The 12,618-nt window shown below is 40.6% G+C and overlaps 1 protein-coding gene across 1 annotated transcript in view; it reads left to right on the plus strand.

Annotated features, from left to right (window-relative positions):
* The window catches only part of dmrt1 (doublesex and mab-3 related transcription factor 1), a 71,317-nt gene that overhangs the window by 36,126 nt on the left and 22,573 nt on the right, over positions 1 to 12,618 (plus strand). The window contains exon 4 of the mRNA XM_060907214.1: positions 9,600 to 9,774. Within this exon, the coding sequence (XP_060763197.1) occupies positions 9,600 to 9,774 (175 nt within the window). The remainder of the gene's footprint in view (positions 1 to 9,599; positions 9,775 to 12,618) is intronic.

Raw genomic sequence — 12,618 nt, forward strand, 5'->3', positions numbered from 1 at the left:
TCAACTGAATTTTTCTGGTATTGCGCAAGGTTAAAAAAAATTGCACAAAATGCAAAATGTGACAGATATTTGACCAAAGTTTAATATAAAATAGGAGAATTACATTGATCTTGCTCCTGAATTTACCCGTGACATGCACTTTAATGTTATATGCACATGTACGGTACAGTATAAAAGCTATGAACAGGGGAAAAAAGATCTTTCTTGATAACAGGACAAATATGTCAAAAACAAATCATTTTCCTGACAGGGTTACATGAGGGAGCAAAGAAGAAAAATTGTGTGTATATACAGTATATAAGCCTGCTGCTGATTGGGCTTGGATCACACGTGCTACCATGACTTAAGTATATTTTTGAAGCTGTATTTTCGGAGAGTATGCTTGCATTGATGGCGCAGTTTACAAAATCCTCTATCACTTCGTCTTTCTTTTTTTTGTAAACGGATGTAGAAGTGTGTGAAGGAAATTGCCGAAACTTTGGTTCATCAAAGTGATTGACGCACTTTATGAAGTTTTAATAGTGTCAAATCTCATTTTATTTGTAAGTTAATACAGTTGGTTGTATCACTTGTTATTTACCTAGCACCTCCTTTTCATTTTATTGAGTGATGTCAAAAGATTTAGAAGTTATAACATTTAGAAGGGTATTTTTCTCGGGAAGTGGTCACATGTTCTCCGATTATTTTCCTTTGTTTTTTATGTCGAACAATTGACCAAAATTAGCCAGATTTTTCAGTATTCAAAGTGGCGTAACTTTGTTCATATTTGTCACAGGCTGAAATCTTAAACATAATTTTAAAGTTTATTTCAAGCCCATTTTTTGTCACATACCAGTCTTACAGCTATAGAGGATTTCGACGTGACGTCACAGGTCACGTGACGCCCGGGTGTCCGCCATTTTGAAGGTTAAGCTAGTTAATGTCAACAACATAGTAGCTGGTATGTTACTGTAGCAATGTTTACGTTCAGTCATTTGGATGACTGTTAAAACCTTTCAGTCTCAAGTTTTTCCTTTACTGTATTTACTAGTTTACTGAGCTAGCGCGCTCGGGCAGGCTGGGAGCGAACGCGCTAGCTCGGGCAGGCTGGGAGCTAGCGCGCTCGCTCCCAGCCTGCCCGAGCACGCTAGCTCAGTAAACTAGTAAATACAGTAAAGGAAAAACTTGAGACTGAAAGGTTTTAACAGTCATCCAAATGACTGAATGTAAACATTGCTACAGTAACATACTAGCTACTATGTTGTTGACATTAACTAGTGCTAACAGCTAGTTGCTAGTGCACTGCTACAACTACACCGACCCTAATAATACAGTTCTTGGTCATTGCCTGGTAACAGCAAATTTATAACGGGCCATGTCTCAACAGACTAAGAAGTTATTTCAATGACATTTAATAACATTTTGTTTATCCTGAGGACCGAAAGTAAATGAAAATGTGAACAAACCTTAGCTGTAATAAGATGGCGACCACCGGCTCCAGGGACGACCCGCTGATGTAGGCATGTTACCCAGCCTGGTTTTTAACGACATAGGTATACAGATCATGTGGGCCGAAGTCAGGTAAAGACGAGGGCTTGGTGTACTTCCGTACGTCAGTGAACAATCCTGGTGGAAGCAGGTAAACGTCGTTCTCTAAGCCTGCTAACCTCAATTTTTGCAAATACCTCTCCCTCTGCTCGCCCTGTAAATGCCCTACGTCGCTGGATAGTGAAGGTGTTTTCTGCATCTCGCTCCTTTTTCTTTTATGTTTTTTCCCTGGTATTTCCCACACGCCTGACTGCAGGTCAGGAAGATCACCCGCGCTGCAGCGCTGTAAAGCCAGAAAAAGATAGCCTGGTAACGTGTACGGATCACGTACACCAGCATCATTGATTTTCTGGTGATATCGCTTCTTACTCGCGTCATCTAGGCCGGATAAAATACTCGACAATGAGACTTCGTCATGATCAACAGTGTATCGCTACCAGTAGTCGCCATATTTGTGACCGTCAAAATGGCGCCGTCTACTTGTTGACATGGCAACAGTCACGTGGGTCGAAAACCTCTATACAACACATAAGTCTCTTCCAGGCTTTTCCATACAGTTGTAATATATATATTTTTTTTACATTTTTAGAACATTTTGTGTTATCCAGTGTGTTATGTAACATGCTGAACATTGTATGGAAGTCATGGTATTGTCACGGCGCTCATTATATTGAAGAATATTTCTGAATAAAGCATAAATGAACACACGAAACTTAGTATAAACAGGGATTTTGGTGACTCTGGTTCTTACTTTTTAATAGACTCTGAGCTATGATAGAGTGCAAAGATGAGTCTTTTCACAAGGACGAGGCTGGCAGAGTAATGATTGTATTATGTTTTATGTGAATGGGCTGTAAAGGTTTGACATACGTAAGATCCTCTGGACTAGGTAGTGAGAAGGATGTAGATTGGAATAGGTTGGTGAACCATGTATATAGTGTGAGAAGACGTTTTTTAATCATTGTTTGACTGTTGTAAAACAAACAAAAGAGCAAGTCCCAAGTGCTCAGATTACTATGTTATTATTACTATATGCAGTGTTGTAATTACTGTGACCTGAAAGCTGAAGGTGTACAGTGTCTAATTAAGGCATGATTTTCATGGGGTTGCGTAATGTTGAAGATTTCTATTTACTCACATTAAATTGGGCAACTTGAAATTGAGGGCATCCTCAAAGTCATGGCCCTTCAGCTTTGATATCCCATCAACTCGAGACACTTTTATTAACCTTTATCAATCAGCCAGGAAACCACTGACATACGATGCAGTCTCAAGACTGTGACGTGATTGTAGTCTGGAGATCATCGTGTATATTTGCTCTGATTTATGTGACAAAGTATTGCCATTGTATCCAGTTTAATTTACTCATGTGTGAAATAAATTAAACCAGTATTTCTTCAGGGACTGGTATGCCCATGTGGGATGTTGATGGAGCCATATTTCAGTATGTGTGTGCAATAGGGTGCCTGACAGCAACATCCTGCACCATGGTCACTGCTTTCGTCACACTTCTTTGTGCCATTTGAATTGCAAAGGTTAATGATATTGCTATAGTGTTTCAGCACGCTTGAATACTTTAATGTTGATCTCATTATGCACAATGGTACTACCTGCTAGATGCAAGGATTTATTTTGGACCAGATGTGAGCTGATGTTACTTAGGTTACACTGAGGTTGCTTACACTACGTTCACACTGCAGGCTGAAGTGACTCAAATCCGATTTTTTCGCCCATATGTGACCTGTATCCGATCTTTTATTGACAATATGAACGACACAGATCCGATTTTTTCAAATCCGACCCAGGCCGTTTGGATACGTGGTCCTAATTCCGATTCCTATCCGATCTTTTCATATGCGACTTCAGTCCGAACCGCCAGGTCGCATTCATCCGACTTGCACGTCATCAACAAGCCACAAACGTCACTATTCTGTGCTGAAGTAGGCGGCGGGTCTCTCAAAAAAAGTTACAACAACATGGCGCATGACATCAATGCGACTCCGCACCCACACGTTCCTTTGAACGGAGGTTGCAGTCACTACCCCGCAGAACGCCTGAGCCAAAACCCTTGCCCTCTTCCTTCTCAACCTCCTCCTTAACATCAGGCTATTGTGCATGTTCTGGCTCCGTCGCAACAACAACTGCATCATCGCCAGGTACTCCATGCTGGCTACTGTCATACACAGGAAACTTTAGGTTACTTCCGTAAACACTGGCCATGCTCACTGCGTGTGACGTCGTCGTCTCCTGCAATGCGCATGCGGAACACTTTTAGGTCGCTTTTTGTTCATACTGAGGATCACATACAAGTCGCATATATTTGTTAATGTGAACGACCTCATAAAAAAATCGGATTTCACAAAAAAATCGGAATCGAGCATTAAGCCTTGCAGTGTGAACGTAGTGTTAGATGTTCAAGCTGAAAATATTCACCTTAATTTCGCAAGGACTTTTTACGCGGTCGTTTTTAATCATTCAGCTTTACCAGTCAGCTAGAGACGTTTCATTTTTGTTATTGTCCAGCAAGCAGAAGCTTTGAGCATGTTGCATTCAGCCTGAACAGTCATATTTATTTAAGTTTTCAGAAATCCTCCAACTAAATCTTATTACATTTTAAGCCGATCCATTTTTAATAGTTTGCATTTCCTTAAGAATGTAATCCGTTACCATGGTCTTCAGTCCCTAAGTGAGGTTGATACAAATCGGCTTAAGCGCTGCTGTAGGGGAAAAATTAGTGAGTGAAGAAAATGCTCCCCAGCATGCCTTTATCTGCACACGTCCATCTCCTGCCCTTTCCCACCTCAAGCAAGCAGGGCTGCGCTGCACTGCAGGTGGAGAATGAAAATATAAGGGTGGCGTAGAGGATCCAGATAGCTGATGGTGCCAGATAAGAGGCCTCTGAGGGAGGTAAGGGAGATGAGCCAGCCCCTATTAATGGGGGCTGCACTGGAGCTTTCATACCAAAGTAGCGCTGGAGCCATACCTTACTACTTGCCTCAAACTTTCTTCCTGTTGAAAGCAAAAGTCAGACTTGAACGTATACAGTGGTATGCAAAAGTTTGTGCACCCCTGGTCAAAATTGCTGTTACTGTGAACAGTTAAGCAAGTTGAAGATGAAATGATCTCCAGAAGGCATAAAGTTAAAGATGACTCATTCCCTTAATATTTTAAGCAAAAACCTTTTTGTTCATTTTCATCTTTTATATTTTCAAAATTACAAAAAAGGAAAAGGGCCCGAAGCAAAAGTTTGGGCACCCTGCATGGTTAGTACCTAGTAACACCCCCTTTGGCAAGTATCACAGCTTGTAAACACTTTTTGTAGCCAGCTAATAATCTTTCAGTTCTTACCTGAGGGATTTTCACACATTCGTCCTTGCAAAAGGCTTCCAGTTCTGGGCAATTCCATGTAAATGTCAACCTCACCATGCAAAAATAAAGCAACATGTAATACATCAAAACCACTCCCAGAGATATCACCTAGGCCTGTATTTTACAGATGTGAATAAGTTGAACCAATTTGTAACCAACCTAATATATCACTGTCAGTCTTTCTTTCTTATAATGTAAAACCCAAGCTAAAATCAACTTTGATCATGTACAATTCTACACTGTAAACCCGAATAAGTTGAGTTTACTTAAAAAAATTGAGGAAAGTGGTTGCCTTAAAAAAAATAAGTAATTATTAATGATTGAATTGAGTACCTTAAACTTACAATCTTCTGGTAAGTTTAAGGTACTCAATTCAATCATTAATAATTACTTATTTTTTTTAAGGCAACCACTTTCCTCAATTTTTTTAAGTAAACTCAACTTATTCGGGTTTACAGGGTATATTATTGCCACAAGCTACAGAAATGTATGCTAAAATCCACAAAACGGCAAAACAATAGCCATCCTAAATATTATTTAAGAACTTTGATATTTTTAGCTGATATTTAGAGAGTTTTTCAAAGGGTTATGGTGGTTAAATTGCTGATTTTCTAAACATATGCCATGTCTATTTCAGACGCGTCACATCCATAACGGAATTTCGTCACATCCATAACGCTGACTTTTCCTTCTGAAACTCTGCATGAAATACAAAATATTTTAAACAAAGATTTTTTTAATATTCACCTTGGACCCCTCTATCAAATGGATATCTCCATTTCAACATTAGATTTACAATTTCACAGAGTTTGATGAAAATGTACAGTCACCCAAGAAAAGTGATACTTTTTCTGTCACATCCATAACGCATCTTTTATTGGCATTTTCTGGCATGCCCTAGATGTACTATGGGAATTGTTCTTGTTCTATCACTTCTCCAGTATGGTACAGCCTTAAAATATGCAACACCTGTTTAAATACTGGGAGACAATAAAACATGCACTGGGTCATTTGTTGCCATTTTGAGTTCAAGTGTCACGTCCATAACGCTGGAATTGCTCTTCTACAAGTTTCTTGGGCTGTCTTGCATGCACTGCTCTTTTGAGATCTATCCACAGATTTTCAATGACGTTTAGGTCAGGGGACTGTGAGGGCCAGGGCAAAACCTTCAGCTTGTGCCTCTTGAGGTATTCCATTGTAGATTTTGAGGTGTGTTTTGGATCATCGTCTTATTGTAGGACCCATCCTCTTTTTAACTTCAACTTTTTTACAGATGGTGTGATGTTTGCTTCCAGAATTTGCTGGTATTTATTCGACTCCATGCTTCCTTCGACCAATGAAATGTGCCCTGTGCCACTGGCTGCAACACAACCCCAAAGCATGATCGATCCACACCCATGCTTCAGAGCTGGAGAGGTGTTCTTTTCCTGGAATCTGGCACCCTTTTTTCTCCAAACATACCTTTGCACATTGTGGCCAAAAAGTTCTATTTTGATTTCATCAGTCCACAGGACTTGTTTCCAAAATGCATCAGGCTTATTTAGATGTTCATTTGCAAACTTCAGATGCTGAATTTTGTGGCTCGGACGCAGGAAAGGTTTTCTTCTGATGACTCTCTCATGAAGGTCATATTTGTTCAGGTGTCGCTGCATAGTAGAACAGTGCACCACCACTCCAGGGTCTGCTAAATCTTTCTGAAGGTCTTTTGCAGTCAAACAGGGGTTTTTATTTGCCTTTCTAGCAGTTCTTTCAGAAAGTTTTCTTCATCTTCCAGACCTCACCTTGATCTCCACTGTTTCTGTTAACTGCCATTTCTTAATAACATCACGATCTGAGGAAACAGCTACCTGAAAACACTTTGCTATGTTCTTGTAGCCTTCTCCTGCTTTGTGAGCATCAATTATTTTATTATTCAGAATGTGAGGGAGTTGCTTAGAGGAGCCCATGGCTGTTGATTTTAGGGACAAGTTTGAGAAGTCAGAGAATTTATACAGCTTTGAAATCTGCATCATCTGACCTTTCCTAATGAAGAATTTGAACAAGTCACAGCTCAATAAGCTAATTAAGGTCTGGAACCTTGGTAAAAGTTACCTGAGAACTCAGATGTATTGGGGTGCCCAAACTTTCACATGGTGTTCCTTTTTTTTTTCACTCTCCAGTTGTACAAAACAAAAATAATACACAAATCTCGCATAAAACGCTGAAAAGAAATGTGTCGTCTTTACCTTTATGCCTTTTGGTGATCAGTTCATCTTCTGCTCACTTAACTATTCACAGTAACAGACATTTTCAGTAAAGGTGCCCAAACTTTTGCATGCCACTGTATGTAAGCTAGAGGAATTCCTACATGAATATGATCCAGAGTTATATGAATGTTCAAGTTCAAGAAATTTGTCTTGAGCATACCAGTTTTGTACATGATTATGAGAGGTGACAAATAAAATACTAATACTAATACTAATACTAATGAATGAGATCCATTTAAGACCATGAAGTTGAATTAGTCTGGCAAATAATTGAGTTGGATTAACATGGGCATAGAAATTGAACTGTGCCTTCGGCAGCCCACAGCACATCTTAATTCCTGTTGTGGCACATTTCAGATGCTTAGCCATGTGCATTTTTGTTTTTCAATGCATGTTTCAGTGGAGCATGTCCAGAAAAATACAGTTCATTTTTTTGTTGTATTTGTCATAGGCAATATGAGAAGCCTACTGTAGTTTAAATAACAGTTTATAAAGCTGTCTAGAATTGATGGGGTGAACAATAAACGGTGACACATTGCTGGCTGACAGAAATCAAATTCCATAAAGCTGAAATTGAAAAACCGCTCGAGCTGCTGTGCTGCTGACTAGACAGCTCATTTTAAAGTTCTCACAAGATGGTAGAAAATTGACCAGAGATGTGTTGCAGTTTATTTTGCATGAATAACCTATCTAATCTGAGAAACCAGGTAAAACAGGGACGACTATATCTTACATGTCTCCTTTCATGATGAGACACGCACGGCTTGGTTTGAAATAACAGGCTTGCTTTCATTAGGATTTGTAATTTGTGTTGCACATTTCTGTATGTACTGTGATCAAGGTGGCATTATTTTTCATATAAACTTGATTTGATCCCATTTGTGATCCAAGTTATCCTATTATTTGTGAACATATACTGTATATACATATCAGCTGCAGAATTATTGGCACCCCCTTTGGGGGGGGATGTTTGTTGTTAATTAGCTTAATATCACTGAAAATATCAGAGGATTATGACCATTAATTGAAGTAAATGCATTCTATAAAAAAAGATTTTATATATATATATATTTCAAAACCACATGCATCACAATTACTGGCACCCCACCCTGTTATCACTTTACATCTCCCTTTGCCATCATAACAGCGCTGAGTCGTCTTGTGTAATACCTGATGAGATTTGAGAATAAAGAGCAAGTTTCTTGAAGATCACTCCTTAGTAGAGAATACAGTATATCCAGATCCTCCAGGGTGCTTTCTTGTGATATGTCCTTTTAAACTCACCCCACAGGAGACTGGGATTTCGATGTAAAAAGCTGTGATCATTGCACCATTTTTAATGTGGATTTGGATGTATGTTTTTGAAAGAACATAAGATCACTGAAAGATCCAGTGATGACCCAGTTGTAATGTCTTGTCAAAGAGAGAGAAGACATTTGACATTTGTCAGTTAAAATATCCTGGTACTTGGTGCCATTCATTCTGGCCAAGGTTCCCAGGGCCTTCAGAGGAAAAACAGTGCCACAACGTCACAGATCTGCCACCATAATTAACAATCTGGATTAGTTTATATATATATATATATATATATATATATATATATATATATATATATATATATATATATATATATATATTAGTGCTGTCAAGCGATTAAAATATTTAATCGCGATTAATGTCGCGACTGTCATAGTTAACTCGCGATTAATCGCAATTTAATTGCACATTTTTGTCACATGAAAAACCATTGTAATTCTCTTATCAGCATAAAAAAGTGAATGGGCTTGCTCACCGTTCGAACTACGGGGGTACTCGGGGGATCCGAGATCCCCTGAAACAGACATGAGATCCCTTGAAAACATGACTTGGGAAATGTTGGGGGGTCTCTAAAATATTGTCAAAATGATGTTTATTGACATAGCAATCGTGTGTAACGGGAAGCATTTGCATATCCGAAGTGAGCGCGCGATGGAGAGCCGCGCTCTGAGACAAGCGCAAGCACCCCCCCAAGGGAATAAAGGGACCCCCCCCGAAAATATCGGCATAGTTCGAACACTGGTTGTACCAATGTTTTTTTTTTTTATTGCAGAGCATAACACGTCTTGTCACAGCCACTGCAAAGTGGGGCTGGAGCCGCCGATGGGAAAACGAAACCTAAGCCGAGCACCGTGGCTCTTCGGGGGAGGGCCGAGGACTCTGGCTGTGCGGGGCGTGGCATCATGTCACAGAGCGTTAATCTCGCGATAAAAAAATTATCGCCGTTAAAATTGAGTCAAGTTAACGCGTTAATAACGCGACATTTTTGACAGCACTTTATATATATATATATATATATATATATATATGTGTATGTGTATGTATGTGTGTGTGTGTTATGTCATATTTCCAGTTACATTAATCTCACCCATGTGGGTGTTTGTGTGTCTGTGTCTGTGCTTGAATCATTTCACTTTGAAGCAGATGCCCAGTGGAGATAGCCGCCTGTCCAGCCACAACATGCCCCAGCAATACCGTATGCACTCCTATTACTCTGCAGCCTCCTACTTCAGCCAGGGCCTGAGCACAGCTGCCTGCAAGCCCCCCATTTTCACCCTTGAGGACAACAACATCTGGCCCGAGCACAAACCTGCAGGTCAGTGTCCTCATCATTCTCTCATCCCCGTCCTCCTTTCTCTCTCGTGCGCACATATACACACACACACACACCCCACTCACAGGCCCATAAAGTTTTATCCAGAGTTTATCAACAGCGTGCGCAAAGTACATCTGAGGGAGGTTCACTCTGCAAGTCAAGACTGCCATAAAATTCACACAAATAAATAAATTCAAAAGTAAAACTTTTATTATGGCCATTTGTTCTTACGCCTTGGGATTTAAAGTGACACGAGCTGCATGTACAAGTGCAGAAGTCACACTCTTTTAATACTCTAGGTTCTTCATGTTGCAGATATCATAAATTCGCACAAATGTCTGACTTATGGCTGGTTCTGAACTGTTCAAAGCACATCAATTTATAAATGAACACTTGAGAAGTGATGTTCACAGAGCTCTTGCATGTTTTGTGTTTTAATAGACCAAGTGTTCCCTCATCTCCTGAAAGCTTTTACCTGTTCTGGTTCTTTATGAATTTTACAAGCTGCTTACCCATGAGGGTGCCTGTCCCCCTGCACTCTCACTCCACTACAGCACAAAAGCGCTCCAGTCTGGGTGGTCTCAAAACACTGATACCAACTACCCAGTTACTGGAGTGAGAGCAGGCTGATGGCTGTTTCCTGTGATACATAATGTGAGACCTGCTTGTACCAGTTTCATGTATAAAACACCCCAGTGCTGAAAAAAAGTGATTTATACATGATTAAGTAAATGTGGATTGATTCAGATTATATAGCTTAGCGTTTAGGTGAAATTTGGTTGATTTGTAAATTCCTTATTTATCTATGAGTTCATTTACACATCCAGGACCATATTTACTCAGCAGGGCAAATTAGCATGAGGCGGCGATTTAAAAAAAAGAAAGAAAGAAAGCACCAATGGGAGTGGTCAATTCTGTGGGTGATCTAACAATATGCAAATTAATAAACACAGATGCGGTCAGTTCATTTTAATAATGACCAACGCAATCCACCAAGAGCAGTGCAAATTAACGTAGGGTCGCAAACTACTGAATTAAGTGCCTTGGCAATCAATAATGTCTTCCTTTGGCATTCCAAATAAATTAACACGAGTGGAAAAAATTCTCTTCCTTCTACCATGTGTTCTGTTTTTTGTGCCCCTTTCCTGAGCAAACAGTGGTACTCTTAGGTCACCAAGAAAATATTAGCTTAATCTGAGCAAACAGAAATCTATTTTGTGAATGCTCAGTCTCTCCTGTGTGCGCTGGTAAACACTTGCACACAGTGTATCTCTTGCTGTCTCAACATCTCGACAAAATTAAGGCATGCTATTTTTTCAGCATTAAATAAATAGTAAATCATGTGGCACGATTCATTTAAGTACTCTCCTCCCCCAAATTTTGCAATCTGAAAGGGAACCTCCTACAAATCCATATGCGCTGAGGTCAGCTGCAAAAATAACTTTGCCCACACCTTTCCTTCCCAAACATTTCGGTGCGCTTCCTTAGTAAATCCTGACAGTAGTTTCTTAACGCCAAAAGAGGGTTTGCACATTCTGCAAAACATTAGTATATCTGGCCACCAGTGTGCACATAATTAATAACACAGTACCTGGAAAAAATTTTTCCCACAGAGCTTATATGTGAATCCAGCTAGGTAACCTATCTAATATTATGAATGAATAAACTTTCGGTTGTTATTTTGATAGGTCTGTCTATTGTTAAAAGTCACAGGCCCAATCCCAATTCTAATTTCTACCCCTACCCCTTCCCCTCCCCCTTCCCCTTGGCCCTTCCCCTTGAAACTGAGCTACAAGGGATAGGGCTTGAAATTCAACCCTTACGTATTGGGATAGCCCTTCAACGATCGCATACATCATCGCGTGCCTCCGTCAGCGTTTACGTTAGTAAAACGCGACCAAATGCGTCATTGGCTGCAACCAGCCGCTACAGTCAGAGCCAGAGGCAGAACCAGAAATCTCTGCTGGCAGGGTGTGATTTGTTAACTAACACCACTGAATGGGATATCTTTGGCGCTTCGTGCACCACATCCGACAGAATGAGGTGTCAGAACACTCATGTAAACAATAAAAGCGAGAATAACAGAACAAAACGTACGCAGTCAAGCAACCGAAAACAATACTCACTCCCAAAGCTTTTTAGCAGCAGCTTGGATTTCAGAAATCGCTGCTCATTCTCAGCTCGAAAGCGAATCAAGCGGCGTTTCTCCTCTGGATAACAACTTAAAACACGTAAATAATGGAGAAAATACATTTATGACAATCTTTCGCCGCGGGAACCGCCATCTTTCTGAAATCCGCATGAAATCTCGCTGAAATCCGCATGGCATTGTGGGAAATCACTCAAACCCCTTCGTTCGGAGTCAGCTCCAGGAAAATCTCCGTTTGGAGGGGTACAGAAGCCCTACCCCTTCCCGTACCCCTCCGCGTTAACTGGGATTGGGATACCCCTACCCCTTCACGTGAACGCGCAAAATGGAGGGGAAGGGCCAAGGGGTTGGTCCAAGGGGTGAAATGGGATTCGGCCACAGAGAATATGATGGTACAGAATCAAGGCTTGAATTGTGAAATCTGTGACATGCTAGTTTACTAGGAGTTAACTACACGGTTAACTTGGGCCGAATCCCATTTCACCCCTTGGACCAACCCCTTGGCCCTTCCCCTCCATTTTGCGCGTTCACGTGAAGGGGTAGGGGTATCCCAATCCCAGTTAACGCGGAGGGGGAGGGGAAGGGGGAGGGCTTCTGTACCCCTCCAAACGGAGATTTTCCTGGAGCAGACTCCGAACGAAGGGGTTTGAGTGATTTCCCACAATGCCATGCGGATTTCAGCGAGATTTCATGCG

The sequence above is a fragment of the Neoarius graeffei genome, chromosome 24 (genome assembly GCF_027579695.1).
Source record: "Neoarius graeffei isolate fNeoGra1 chromosome 24, fNeoGra1.pri, whole genome shotgun sequence".
Classification (NCBI taxonomy): Eukaryota; Metazoa; Chordata; class Actinopteri; order Siluriformes; family Ariidae; genus Neoarius; species Neoarius graeffei.